Raw genomic sequence first — 15,236 nt, 5'->3', positions numbered from 1 at the left:
TATAATTTACATGAGTAGGATTTCATGTACAGCTGTGCAATACATGGTTCGTCTGGTAAACCAGAAATGTGCAGAGCGTAGCTCTAAGTGGTAAACGGATGAACCGAAAAAGTGAATACAGGCAATTACAGTGCAGCAGCTCCATTTAATTTGTCAGGGTTCGAGTTCGGTCAATGAAAGTTACGTCGGATTGTGCGATCGCTCGGTGTAATTCGCGAAAATTGAGTGGGCGAGGCTTTGCTGTGTTGTTGGTCGCTACTTTTCCCATTCTTATTTCTGGTGATGCTTTTATATATCCTGGAACGCACTAGATACCTCACCCACAATTTCCTGACGTGCTGCTGTCGGACGCAGCTAATAATGAAGATAGAAAGGCCCTGCAATAAAGGAAGTTGTCTAAAAATACTGACCGGTCTTCAACATTCAGGGCAATAGATGTGTTACCTGGAATGCGTTGAAACCCGTGAAGAGCCACGACATGATCATGTGGAAGTAATAGTCGGTCGAGACAAGCATGAAATATCCAAATACCCAAGGTAGGCCAAGACAGGCTGCCAGTGAAATCCCCATTGCCAACTCATGAGATGTACTTGATTTCTTCACTGTAGATTGAATCTGGGTTGAAGATTTAAAATAACAAGTTACGCTTACACATAATAATGATCTAAATGTTTTGGTGTTGACGGATGTGTTGTTTCGCCAATTTGTAATGAAAAAAAAACGTAACTTTATGTGGTAGTTAATTCTGACGTAAAAGTGTGAAATGGCCTGTATACAGATGGATGCATGTTTTTGTATGACGTTTTTGTGAGAGTAAATGGTAAAATATTTCTTTTCAACAGAGTGACATTCAGTGAAAACAAACCTGCGTTCTTTTCCACGTCAATTTCCTTATGACAAGAAAGTAAACGACAAGATTGTATAACAGCAGGACACCGATAGGAGCCAAAAATGTGTAGTAAAGAGCGTCGTCTCTTAGCCAACACAATTCAGGCAGATGGTAAACTGACTCAGTACCGTTTACTGCGTAAAAAAACATGTGCGAATGTGATTTATGTCGATAGCATCACTGAGGTCGCATTCTTTTTGTCTTTTTTTTGCATTGGAGACCTGATAAGTAGAAACAGTGGCACTTACTGTAATGCTTATAATTACCATGTGCCCTTTTGTTTCAATATCGGACACGATATATTGAATGCCACAATTAGACGTGGAAAATCGAGTGTTATTGCTATTATTGTGCCAACTACGATGCTAACTTTAACATTATTTCTCACCTGCGTTTCCGTCGATGTAAACCACAAAATAGCCCACAGACGTACCTACTATAATTGTGGGTATGCCGTAGGCAAACATGGACACCATCAGCCAGAAATGCTTTCGCACGTAGTTCAGAACCTTAATTAAAAAAATTTAGCGAGTCTGTTTCCCCAAAGTTTTTGGTGTACAATTTATAAAAAATCAATCCAGCAAGTTCAGTTAAAACCGTGCACTTACTTTAACGAAGGCGAGGTACATGGAGTAGTTGTACACTGCCATCCAACACCAAGCGCTCAGGAGCGACCAATGAAGTACGCCGGCGACTATGTGACACAAAATCTTCGACTCGAATCTTTCAACCCCGAAATTGAAAAGCAAGTACGAGATGAGCAGATTTGCGCATAGATTCACCATGATAGGAGTGGGACGACGGTTTCGAAGTTGACTTGTGTAAACACGAAGGATAATTATTTTGGTGCCACACCCTTCTTGTGACTGCATGTTTGTGATCATTTTTATTTTAACTACCAACAAAGAATTATCACACAATTATGAATTTTGACTGTTTTCGCATGAAAACGGGTACCTTATGGCGAGGTGAATGACAATTGTGAGAACCAGGCATACTGATGAAAGAATGCATCCGACTTGTGTCACAATGTCGAGTATGTTATCGACGTTAGGTTCGGAGACGCTCTGCACGCACAATACAAATATGTATATGTAGAAAGGGGTAATCTTGTTTGAACATGTACTGTGTGAACTCCATATAATAAAGACTGCTACAAAGGTTTCAAACCACATGTTTATCACACGATGGGCATTTCCTTGTAATTTTATTGTTGCATGCTGCAATTATTGCATGCAGCAACATATTTATAAGCTAACATAAGGGACTAATCAGAATTGTTCTTCTTGCACTTGATTTTCTAAAGTGTTTGTTTGAAACCGACGTTTGTCTGCCATCCGGCGAGACTTCCCCAGGGTTATTGTTCCCCAGGGTTATGTCAACAATAATGAATCAAGCGCAGTATAACATAAGGGACGGTAACCCATATTGAAATGCGTTTAGGGCCTATTGGTTCAAGCATTACTTACCACCAAGAGGGCAAAGGTGGTCATGTGATTGCACTCGCAAATTGTGGCGTTTTCATTGGATGAGCGAAGCGTGCAACCACGACCAGACCATTCCAAGGCAGTTTCGTCCCAAAATACGCAACGAAAGTTGGGCAAGTCCTGCGATATATGAAAAAACACAATATTTGTTATCGTTTCATTTTGTTTGTCTCTTAGCTGAATTGGATCCACTGGGAATATAATGCTCACCTCTACACTTGTGTTCTCATTTTTGTTGGCCCGATAAGAGAGCGCGATCGGTTCTGTAAGTGATGACGTGTCTATTGATGATAATTCGACTGCAACAATCTGGTGACAATAAAATGTAACAAAGGGTAAAATGCCAAAAACCCAAGTTTTTCTCATTAAACTACATTTCCCACAAGAATGTTGAAACTTGAATGCAGTTTGTGTGTCTCTTGACAAGTTCATGTCGCAAAATTTTGTTTTTTTCACGATACTACATTCTGTCATGGGATCATATTAAGTTCACAAGAGCCCAGATCCCCTTAAAAATGACCTTTAATAATGGTAAGTTCTGGCTCACAACAGCGAAGTTCACAGAACCAACGGGATTGATTCGTTCACCATATAAAAGCCATAATGTGCTAACTGCCACTTTGATCACGCTAGTCGGGAATTATTTGTACGAAAGATTACATTTTGCCGCTCATGAGGCAACAATTAAATCAACATGGAAGATATTACTCCTACTACATCTGTGTCAACCACAATGTAGAATTTAACAAACCCACCTGGTTTAAACTATCACCCATAGAATTTCCATTTTTTCCACCCGGCGTGGATTTGTGCACGACCAGTGACGCTCGCACGCCGCTAGTGGCGAAATCACCCTTACACTTTTCCGTCGACGCCTTACATGTGGCTTGTTGTTGGTAAATGCTTTTCGGTATAGCCAGGGCCACTGGGTTCGATTGGACCCCAAGCTTCGCGTCTGTGTAAATCCGTGGCGACAGGGTCACTACGTCACGCCACGTTTCATTTTCCAAGTCCAACATTTCTTCGACGAGGTCCCCGTCGTCGCTGCCCAGCTGTTTTATCTGAAAGATTAAAAGGTTTAGTAGCATGTGAACTAGCTGTAGGGCTTCGTCGTTCTGAAGTTGGGTAACTTTGCACTTGTTACTATTTGTTGCATTTTCTACAGATTCGCCACGCGTGTGTCGACGCAAAAAGTGATAAAAGAAATATCGTAAAAAATTAGATGCATATTTGTGTGCTTGAATGCTGTTGTAAAGAGTATTTCACTAATCGAAAATAAATATACTGAGGACTTACTGAATTAATTAACACACATTCACGTAATCTCCACTGAAAATTATTTGCGTGGTAAAATGGCAACCGTTTGGGTGGGATTGTTCTCGCATACCAATTTCGGTTCACAGTGATAGCATATAACCCCAGTATTTTCCCACAGTAAACGTCAGTCATACAGAGGAAATCCCGATGCCTCAAGAAGTGAATACAACCAATACGCCAGTGGGCGACAGCAACGGAGAAGGAAGTGTCACAAAAACTTTTGCGTTTGACATCACCACCAATGAAACAACGAAAACGGTTCGTGTTAAAGTCAACCCCTCCCTGGAAGTGACGCAAGTAGAACTCATCTACTTTCAGAGTCTGAACAACTCGTGTCAAGTTTTCCAGAAACTCGACGTGGGGATAAATGACTCCCAACAGTCACGAAGGGTTGAATCCGCAGTTTTCCACTTACGTTTATGCTTGTAATAAAGGTACGTGTATATCATTGCTTAAAATATATGATGTTTTCCAAACCAACATTGTGAAGTGTTCGCCAGGCAAAACGGGGGAAAATTAATAAATCAAAATTCCCACCTCAACTGCTATCCTGGCTGTGTCGACGAGCACGTTGCTTTCTTTCAAAGGAAGGTGGGCCTTTTTCCCCAAACTCATGACTGAATTTATAATGGAGTTTCTCTGTAACCACGTGGCCTGATCGATGGAAGAAACGTCCATTAGGTCGGAGGATTCCGGCTGTGCTTCTTGCCTTGTGTCTGGTATGTGTTCCATTATGTTACTGGCGGCGCTCACGAAGTTGGTGAGTATTTCCTACAAATTAAAGAAGAAATTTGATTTTTCAAATGACAAACTAATAAACTTGATGATATTGATTTCTAGGCTGATATCATTTTTTCCTTGATCGTGCAAGAACAGATCACTTTTTGGTGAGCAAAAAAGAAAAAAGTTCTAATTTTTTAACACCAGGTCAGATGAAAAATGGAGAGCGCCTTCGGTGTATTTATAAATTTTATAACAAAAGAACCGCATATTTTGTCTCTTCGTACATGGGCTCTTTACAAATCTTGTTCATTAATGGCTTGATTTATTTTCATCAACATATTTCTAGAACTTTTTGAATTATAACGGATTTCACCAAACAGTCTTATAGGCAACAAAGACTTAGTGTGTGGATTATTCGTTTACTTATATTAGAATTAACTTAAGTCACTTGTGGAATTCCGTGAGAATAAGTGATACTGACGATGCCTAATTGCATAGGCAAAATATATATTAGAAAGAACATAATGACAAATGACCCAAATTTTTTTTCTTATAATAACTTAAATATTGAAACCATTTGGAGAACACGATAATCATTACCACGTCTGTTGTGACGTCAAGGTTGCTGATTGTCTTCAGCATTTCTGCTGCCTTTTCCTCGTTGCTGTTATTAGCTCCACCCGCTGTTAGTATCTCCAGATTTTTTACCGCATTGCTCACAGCTGCAGTCGAAGTTGCATTTGATTTCAACTGTGACGTCATCATGTGTTTCCAAATACAAAGCACAAATTGTTGTCTCATTGCGATATTGTAAAAATATTAAGATCTTTGTTTCTATTTGTTCGATTAGTACCGGGACGCGCAATAACATTTAAGAGATTCGGATGGGTACAATCCGAGTGTTTAATGACGCAATACATTTTTCTGTTGGCAACAACAACAAAATTTTTCACCAGTAATGACAGGTTTGTGAATGTATCAAAAACCTTTACATTTTTACGAACCTCCAAGTCAACCGCCTCCAACGTGACGTCACACGCAAGATGGTGAAACGATTTTGGATCAAATCTGAAAACGACGTTTCCGTTCTCGTCGGTTCCTTTCGCGCATCTCATGGAAGCTATCGACCGATCTGAGAAGATGGAACGGTTAGACGACACACAGACCAAAGTCTAACAATGTCTAAATTAATCTTTTAGGTAAAGCTTAAAGTTGTGCGAACGTTGTACTTGCGAAAAACAATCCGAAGGCGAAAAGAGCAAAACAGAAACAAATGAAATAGAAGCGGAAGCGGAAGCCGAACGCTCAACACAAGTCACGAATAGGTAAAACAGGTACATGGTGCCAGAAGTTCGCTTACATTGCATCGCAAAATCCGTTGCGAAAAAATAAAAACGACCATTGAAATAACAGACGAAAAGACGTAATTCAAATAACGGGACTTCACAAACTAAAGGACTCCGCAAAACCGTGGGAAAACACCAGAGTCGCGACATAGACAAGTGAAAAGGACAGATAAGTGGTAAACTTCGGTGTGGCGTGCGGGCAGTGAAGACAGGCCGAACACTTACTGCTGTCATGACAAACTTCGAGAGACAGCGCCGTCAGCTTGGCGAAGATAGAAGGGAAGGAGAAGGTGCCGTTGTCAGAGAAGTGGATCTCGTTCGCACAGAACCCTGATGGCACAAAATGGCCGAATAAATGTGGATGGTAACTATTATCTACTACTGACACACATGCTTTGTAGTGTTTCCAAACTAACTAATAAAATACATTGTCATATGTTTAGCAAGCGCCCCTTCGAATTTAAATCTGCCTGGTTACTTAACATAAAGTTCGGTTGTGTTGAACACCGCGTTTGGCATTCTTTAAAAACAATTTGCTTACAGTTGTACACAGCTCCAACAGCCAAGAACAATTCTGTTTAAATGTTCTATATCGCAAATTGAAATTCTCATTAATAAAATATTACTGGCAAAACCCAAAAGCCAGGCACATTCATTTACCTGTGCAGTACTTGTACGGGTCGCCTTTGTAACCAGGCTTGCATGTGCAAGAATATGTCCCGAACCCATTCTTGCAAATTGCATTTTCAGCGCAAGCTCCAGCTTCGCACTCGTCCACGTCTATTACATATCAACAAAACTATTGATTAACAAAGCAACAGAAAAAAATCATTTGCAAAATGCGCTATTATTTTTTGTTTACTATGGCAGAGCTGATATGTTTTGCTACTTCACCACAGCAGTACACGTTATTTATTCCGCATTCAAGTAGGCTTTTTGCGAGCAAAGGGCTACAATGAGTATTCCTACTTCCATACCATTCTTTACTAAAGATACGACTTGAGATCAAAAGCTTTACCATCGTAGCAATGTTTTCCTTGAAATCCTGTGACACAAACACATCTAGACGGGTTCGCTTGCGAGTCACACCACCCGCTGTTCCAACAAGTTCCACGCTCGCATTCAATAGTTTCTAGTAAAAACAAATTGTCCCGTTTTTAAAAACAAAACAAAAACGGTAAAGTGCCCTGTTTGTTCGCCAACAACAATCTAATCCAACAGGAGTTCATGCAATAATAAGCAAAGTACGGGGACGACATGTTTTACGCAGTTCAGAGTTTTACCATTAATCAAAAGCATTAAGTATTCAACTTGTAATATAAAGTTGAACATCTTTGTGGTCGGCAAGTTATTTAAATTGGCCATCAAAAACAAAAATATCGTTTTCGCAGAATGTGGGCAAGCAAAGAATAGTGTCTGTCGTTTAAAATACTCACACAAAACACGCATTCGAGCAGGCAAATTAACTTTTTTTTCTCCTACCGATTTCACACTTTTTCCCGGTGAACCCGACTCCACAATCGCACTTAAATCGACGTTTCATCACCGTACAGTGACCGCCCTGTCGGCAGCGGTTCGGGTAACAGGGATCTGCATCACAATGTTTTCTTTATTTGCCTGTCGAGTATTCTCGGCAACGGCACTAATGGTAATGTTACAATAATTGGGTCATATCATATTCAATGCTGAGAATATTTGGTATAACTTTCTAAGTTTGAAAGCATCACGGGCCGCAAATTCTTTCGGCGCAAACCAGCAAACCCCTTATAAGGGCTAAAAATGCAGAAAGTAAGTTCATTGTGAATCGACCAAAACGACATACCCACGAATGCGTTACATTCCTGAAAATTTCAAACTGTTTTTTTAATTCATTTAGTACGATAGACAGCTTAAAGTTAGGCCATTTTGCTGTTATACCTGTAACAAAAACGGTTGTGCAGATTATGCTATGATTTCCGTAGAGATAAGTCCTTCTGTCGGCAAAGGTCATACAAAGGACGTACGACCCAATTTGGTGAGACTTCGGTTTCCATTTCACGTAAACCTCGAACACTTTGCCGCCCGTCTTCGATATTTCAACTTTCGGCCTTCTGACGAATTGGACCAACCCGCTTGCACCAACAACAATTAAATGCGGTTTGCTGTCGGAGAAAGATTAAAGTAAGGTAAGCATATATAATGCATAAAAGGTATTATTTTTAAAATAAACTTCACAATAAAATGCTGTGGGATTTCAACCCTGGGTGGAAAAAGTTGTCATATTAAAACGACGACGACTCCCAATTTAAATGAGATTAATCTTCATCATTTATTCAAAGCACCAATGGTCTGTTGTATGGTCCGGACAAACTCAGGATATGTGAAGATTGTGAAGTCTAAATGCCCAACCAACGGCAGAAACAGTAAAACTCACCCTTTGCGAAATTGTATCGGGATGGGGCCAATCAAAAGTTTTGAGTTTACTTTCGCTTTGTAATGCGCGGGCAAATTGTTTTGCGGCATAAAACCATCCTGGTCGGTCGGTGTCGTAACGTTGTATACAACTGTGAAAAATTTTGGACATTGAAAAGCTTTTCGAAAAACGTTGGTCGTGACCTTCGTAAATTCAATGTAAGTTTTGTAACACGTTAAAATAGTATTGAGTCTATCCCAGGGGGAAAATTCCAAGAAACTTAAGTTGTAAAAATGAACGGAATACCAATTAAACTTTCCCAATGAATAAAAGCAGACGTTTTACTTATTGTGGCATTTATGACATATAAACATTTATTACATCAGTTTGGGCTGTATGTTTATTATAAGAATACATGTTGCATTCCTGGGCTTGTTGAATGTAAGTGTCGTTTGACTCACAATGTACGAAAAACTGTAGCGGAATTTCGCTGAGAGGTTTGTGTATCCCGTGTTCAAACCCATGTAGGTTGATTTTCGTTCTAGGATAATCTTGGATGATCAAATAAACTCCGACATATTCCTCAAGCGGAATGTCGCGTTGTACGTATTTCAGCTTGCAGTTTTCCTACAAAACGTTTGTTTAACTTTACATATTGACACGTATGCTCGAGGATGCTAAACGAATTTTGCAGAGCAATAAAAATCAAAACTAAAAACGATTCTTTAACTAACGATAGGCTGGACGTACGACACAAAACGTACGTAACGTTTATTAGCACTTGCCTTGTCGATAGAAAATATGCTTTCCATCTGAGGAATTCCTTTCTGGAAGAAACATTTCACCTTATCCCCGTCTATGTCTCCCACTGGAATGTCTATCGATGTGTTAGTGTTTTCCAGCCTGGAAAATACAAAAAAATCTTGTGTTGGTGAAATGTTCACAGTATTAGTCTGTTTAGTTGTACCCTCATAGCTGCGATTAGGCTTATAGGAAACAAAATTTCTGCAAAACGTTTGTTAACGGCGCGTTTGCTAAAAATAAAATTTGTTGTAAATTTTTGTGGCGCGAAAAAATGTTAAATCCATTGTAACAGAATTTATTGAAACGGAATTAGATTTTTACGTGACAAGGGGAAGCATATTGGAGACAGGTGATGAATTCGCGCGTTCCGTGTCTGAACGAATTCCCGTTTTTCCGCTCACTTCTATGGAGCGAAATACCATTGAGCGGTATATCATACTTCCTTCTAATCCAGGTGTAGCAGTGTACTTGTGACTGTGAAACATCTGGAGGTTAGGATAAAACTAAGCTGTATTTATATATTTTTAAATTGTTTGTTTGTTATAGAATAAGGTTCGCATGAATAATGGCAAGGGAGTTTAATTAATGCTTTATCAAGAGAAAATTTTGCCTAAAACTGAAACCTGTTATGTTAGTTGTAGAAGAATCACTCTTTACGGCTATATATTCCCCATGATAATTCTACTGGAATTGCAAACTTCATAAAATTAAACGAGGCAACAAAAACACGAGGTTATTATCGCAAGCACATTTTTAAAAGCTAATACCTCAGCCTTTGAATGTTTTTTCACAATAAGATTCTGTAAATATTACTACTCAGTACATTTGCTACATTTACTTACATGAGTGCGAAGTCTTGGGCTTGCTTGTGAAGTTTCAGTGTAAACTGGTTCCCACCCCACAACCAGTTGGCGCGACTGCAGTTTTCAATCGGTATAAATTCTAAAACAAAAGAAATTACGGCTGCAAATTGCGGGCGGCAGTGATTTGAAATTTATCTCAGATCGAAAAATATATTATATCTCTGTTAAAATCTTGCGACGAAAATGTAAATGTAACATTTTCATGTTACGGGCGGTTTACAACATTTTTTGGTTAAGCCTCACCACTGGGGACGTTGGCGGAACATCCGCGGGTGCATCTCCACTTCAGCACTTCACTTTTGTTCTGGTCGTTGAAGAAATTCAACTGAAAGCCGACTCGAAACACGACTGCGATCTTAGCATGGAAGATTGTTTTAACGACACGAAATCGCTTTAATTTTTTAACTGAGAGTAAGAACTTTAAATTAAAAGCGTGACGTTATGACTTGTACATAGGTGATTGTTTGGTTACCAGTTGAAAATAAATGTAGCCTTAAAACTGTATCAGAATAATAGTCTATCGCAGAAAACAAAAGATAAAATGACTTTCTTTATATGTGCACGTTTACCACATAAAATGCTGGACGATCTTAAAAAAAGTTTTCCAAATGATTTGTTTGCTATTCGTGTACAACTAACCTCTGGATTTTGGTCGTCGTAGTTGTGTGTTGGACGCCATGCGGCGGTTCCACCCCGCAAGCGTTTTGCTTCACTTGTTGCAAGAACCAGCGATGCCGTTATGATGAGAAGAAACCGCATCGAGATTTGTTTTTCCATATTCTGACAACACGTGTAGCCAAGATTGCTTACAAATACATTATACCTTGCAACCTGTTTTATTGTTCTGCATCACAACTTATTTAAACTTATATCATTTAATGTAAGTTTTTGAACACTTGTCACAGAAGTTTTATGTTAAAAAAAACTACTTGAGGTTAGTTTTAATGATAACGAGTCTAACAACTATTTCATTCACAACAACTACCGGTTGGTAAAAACCATCAGCTCCAGTCTGCTCCACTCGCCATCATAACTTACATATGATAAAATCCTGACTGACTATCTTAAAGTACATACCAGACAACATGCTAAAAGAACCGACTGGAAGCAGGTACAACGGGGGATAAGCTCGTTAGGTGAAGGTGTTTCCTCATCATAAGACTATTCCATACAAAGGACAAGGGATGTGCCAATCAATACGTGGACATATCCAGCATCAAGTAAACGCAATCCAGGTGTTGTTGGGAGCTGGGATCGAGCTAAAGTGCATTGCGTCAGCTTACTGTTGCAGATTGCTTTACACAAACACAAGTTCGTCAACTGGATTTTTCTACAGTCGTGAACTTAGCTGGTGTTGAATTTGATTAGTTAAACCTGTGGATGATTTTTTAAAAGGTGTTCGTGACTGCAAAAAGGGTGGGAACCGCTGGTTAAACCAAAAATATCAATTAAATTAAAACGTGTTTACATTACAATAGACGGTTTCTGATTATCGTTGCAAAAATAATCTGGTATTATTTTAAAATAATTAAATAATTGATTTTGTCCATCAATCTTTGCAGGTCGCTTTTGAGGGTCTTTTTCACAGAGCAAAACCATTTCAAAGATAAGAACATTCATTGTATATTACGCCACTGTATAACAAGAAAGTCAAATCAATGCTAGTGTAATAATAATAATACAAAATTAAAACAAACGTAACACTTTCACATAGTAAATAAAAAGATAGTAGATTTTCAGAGTTAACCAAGAGTTAACAATGCTCACTATCAACAATACAAACGTCATTTTCTACCACGAGAAATCGACCAATATTGAATACGTACAGAAACATAATTGACATAAACTTGGAAAAACTGCAGCGAAAGCGCAAAAAGATCATTGGACGGTTTTCTTGTCTTTGCGACAAACGTCATTATGCGAAGCAATTAAAGTGAGTTACAATACAGTATATGTTCAAGCATTTGAGGGAAATCACGTTGCTCACAGCTTGCTTATATATATATATGTAGTTTCACAGTAAATCGCGTTTTTATAGAAGTGCATCTATCTGCTACAAAATCGTACAGGTTTTTGACTTTTTCGTCGGTTCCGACTTTCCTCTTCTCTCCGTCCACACTTGGTTCTTAATCCTGCGGTAACAGAACTGGACCACATCGTTTTGCAACCCAACGTCCAGCACCGACCTTTTGTCGAGGGTGTTTATATACTTAACCACCAAAGCCTCAAGCTCCTCCTCGTCAAACTCCACGGGAGAGGTCTGTGTGCGTCCGTCGTGTGACTCGGGGGTGTTACTGTCTGCCATGCTCCGCCTTGAAGAGAATTACCAAATTGTGAAAATTTTTATGACACAAGTAAACTTTCCTCTTTTTTTTAAGTGTTGTAGGTATTCGAATGTTTTATTTTTTGTGGCTTATTGATTTAAATCAGCGACCTCCAACCACGGAGCTGCGGACAGGCATTTGCATATAGTCCGTAAAGGAAGAACAAATCATTGGCCATGATTTACAAATGCCACACGCCTAATGCGTAGACGTATGATGCTCACTTAATCCAGCCACTAATAACTGTTTAGTTTTTGCCAAAGCCCTCACTTATACGGCGTTATGAGGGTTATAACTTACATTCGTTATTTATTTATACTGTGTTTATTACCCAGTCCGGTCAGATAACGGTAAACCGGTGCATGATTTTCTTTTTGTTACATACGCAACAACTGACCTCAAATCCGCAATTTCCTTCTTCAGTCGGGCAATAAGCAAATCCGAATCGGCCGACTGATTCGATATCACTTTATTGTGGATCGAAGCGACGCGTTGAGCAAAACGGCAAGTCGATATCGTTTCGTCGAGGTTCGGCAACTCGTTGCTAACCGTCGCCACCATGCGGGTGACAGAATTGCCTCCGAGGCTGTCGCTTAGCACCAGCGTGATGAGGCTGCTGCGAAAAGGTACGTGCTGGTGACGGTGATGCGGATTAGTGGTGAGCTGGCGATGACTCAGCGCTTCTATTACTCGCTGTAGGTGGTGGAGAGACAGGTTGATGTTGCGAGTTTCTTTCAGTCGTGTTTTGTTCACTTTCCCCCACTTGCTCACACGTTCCGACCCCGACAAGTCGACGAGGTTGATCTTGGAGCGGATAATTGTGGCGTCGGCGCGCCTTTTGTACGCAACATGCATGGTGAAAATGCAGTGAGAGCGCGAGGACATCTCATTCATGTGCGTCTCGGCCACTTCTCGGGCAGCGTTGCCCAATTGCAACAACTCAGTCGCGTGTTCAATGGTGTTTGCCATATGCAGTGAGAGGTTTTTGAGGTGGAGTTTCTGCCGGGCGTCCGTCATTGCCGTGATCTTGGTCAAGTCCTTCAGGTGCCGGACACCCCCAATACCTGGCTTGCCACTGAGCAAGTCAAAACCCTCGTTGTTGTAGATCTGCATGTACGAAATCTCCACCGAAGTTTGGCCCTCCTGTAGCTCCAAGAAGGAGAAAACGTGTGCCAAGGCGCGTAGGATGAGGCCGCAGGACGACGGAATGGCATTGGCCGGTTCCGGGGTCGGTGCAGCTTCCTCCTCTGGCGTTGGAGTGTTTTCGTTTTCAAACACATCAGCCACCCCTTCGTCCAGCTGATCATCATCAGACGCATGGCGTTGTGTCGATTTTTTCACCCTTTCCATTTCGAGTCGGCGAGCCTTTCTTTTCTGCTCCGTCATATCGGCGAGAATCAGCTCCAGATTCATGTCCGGAGGCCCCAAGATGGTGTGGGTCTTTCCCGTTGCCGTTTGTCCGTAGGCAAACACAGTTCCATTGAAACCTTCTAATGCCTGTTCGACCACCGGTTTCCCTACCTCCTCATACACTTCAGCCTGCTCGGCCGGCTGGTCGAAGATGTGGTCGAACGAGAACTTGTACGCGGGAATTAGGGCGTGTCTCTCTATGAAGTCATCCGGCGCCTCAAATTTAATTGTGCTCACTTTTCCTTTGCGTTTTGCGCCGCGAAAATGTCCGCCTTCGTCTACTTCGTATTCCACCGCCTCCGGTCGAAGATTGGGCTTCACACGCAAAAATACTTTGATAACTTCGCTGTTGGGCAGCTGCGGGTCGTTTTTTAAACTTTTTTTTATCATTTTTCGCCTCGTGTGATTGCTTTAAGGTATGACAAGACGAAAAAACACGTTCCTGACTTATCGTCGCACAACTATTTCTACAAGCAACAATAAAATTAGTTTCTTGGACGCAAAAAAGTTAGAATTTCAGCTTTGTGCTGTATTAAATAAACGCGTCTTATTCAACCTGCTTTTGTTGTTTGACTCACTTGAAAACGTCCTGTGCACTCTGCTGTCGAGTTAATATTTTCCATAATACTGACAAGGTATGTTCGGTAAACAGCCAATAATACAGCAAACAAATACCAGGGTCTGAACTATTTAATAGTATAGGGGACAACCTTCAAGTATCGGCACTTAGGTTTTCATGAATTGCTCACTCGAAATTCGTCGTATTGCTGAATCATGGCGACCAAGCTATAAGATTTGGGTGTGGGTCGACTGGTTATTCACATACAATCAGCGGTTAACGTCCGAGGCTATTTTCGTGAAAGCTTTCATGTTCTCCATCATTTACGACGTAATAAACCAGTACTGGTTGGAAATACCTTGCAATAAACTGATTTAATTAGTTGAACTGCAAATACTCACACAAGCTTACGCAAATTGACTCAGCACACATTACGCTCAACGACTGAACAGGCAAAAAAACAAGTCGATTCTGTTCAATGCCAGCCTGTTACACGGGGAGAATGTGTTCAGCCATTGTACTACACAGTGTCAGTTTACCATTTTTAACAATAGTGGTCGGTTTCTTGTGTGGACGAATGCCACAACACCGTGTTACGGCTCACACGGTTATGTGTTTGTAATCCCTGGGTATAGCATTCGAATTTGTAACGATCTTTCTCTAATCTCTTAAGTAAAAACTAACTGATCGCCTGCGTTTATTGATATTTCATGCAGCTCGGATCCAATTGTTTTAACTGACAATATTAACGTTGATTCGAAAAGTACAAATGCAATTGGACAGCGAACTCTAGATTCGCTGTGAGTAGGGATTGTGGTTTTCCCAAGAGGAGCCACTTTCACTTTGTTTTCACAGCTCCGTGGCTTTTGTAGTTCGTCTTTTCTCGTCTTTTATTGCCCCGGAAATGCCGCGTGCCGACCTCACTTACTGTTGAAACATGACATAATAGCTCGTTGTACCTTCACGTCTTCAAGTGGTTTGCGCCCATTTAGATGTTGCTATCTCAAGGGTTAAACTCACAAACCGATCGCTGAGGACTTGAGCGGTCCGTATTGGTTTGTAGACTTCGTTTGAGACATATAAGGTGTGGTTTTTAACCAAGATGTTAAACATTTTTTTGTT

At 40.5% G+C, this 15,236-nt stretch overlaps 2 protein-coding genes across 2 annotated transcripts; both read right to left on the bottom strand.

Moving 5' to 3' along the window:
* Nucleotides 1-170: 170 nt before the first annotated feature.
* LOC145897992 (uncharacterized) lies at nt 171-10,661 on the bottom strand. Its single transcript, XM_082986449.1, has 24 exons — nt 10,461-10,661; nt 10,065-10,176; nt 9,801-9,900; nt 9,280-9,432; nt 8,940-9,057; nt 8,616-8,781; nt 8,176-8,305; nt 7,680-7,903; nt 7,245-7,352; nt 6,781-6,894; nt 6,423-6,542; nt 5,988-6,092; nt 5,421-5,548; nt 5,017-5,166; nt 4,231-4,464; nt 3,132-3,437; nt 2,587-2,685; nt 2,359-2,496; nt 1,847-1,956; nt 1,498-1,705; nt 1,278-1,398; nt 866-1,023; nt 445-615; nt 171-377 (listed from the first exon to the last, which is right to left on the bottom strand). The coding sequence occupies exons 1-24, from the start codon at nt 10,596-10,598 to the stop codon at nt 171-173; spliced, it is 3,618 nt and encodes a 1,205-aa protein (XP_082842575.1). The 5' UTR covers nt 10,599-10,661.
* A 787-nt stretch (nt 10,662-11,448) lies between these two features.
* On the bottom strand, nt 11,449-14,018 carry LOC145901660 (kinesin-like protein KIF6). Its single transcript, XM_082989420.1, has 2 exons — nt 12,543-14,018; nt 11,449-12,133 (listed from the first exon to the last, which is right to left on the bottom strand). The coding sequence occupies exons 1-2, from the start codon at nt 13,943-13,945 to the stop codon at nt 11,875-11,877; spliced, it is 1,662 nt and encodes a 553-aa protein (XP_082845546.1). The 5' UTR covers nt 13,946-14,018; the 3' UTR covers nt 11,449-11,874.
* Nucleotides 14,019-15,236: the final 1,218 nt, after the last annotated feature.

The sequence above is a fragment of the Ascidia mentula genome, chromosome 1 (genome assembly GCF_947561715.1).
Source record: "Ascidia mentula chromosome 1, kaAscMent1.1, whole genome shotgun sequence".
NCBI classification, from domain to species: domain Eukaryota; kingdom Metazoa; phylum Chordata; class Ascidiacea; order Phlebobranchia; family Ascidiidae; genus Ascidia; species Ascidia mentula.
This window is presented reverse-complemented; position numbering and strand designations above follow the sequence as displayed.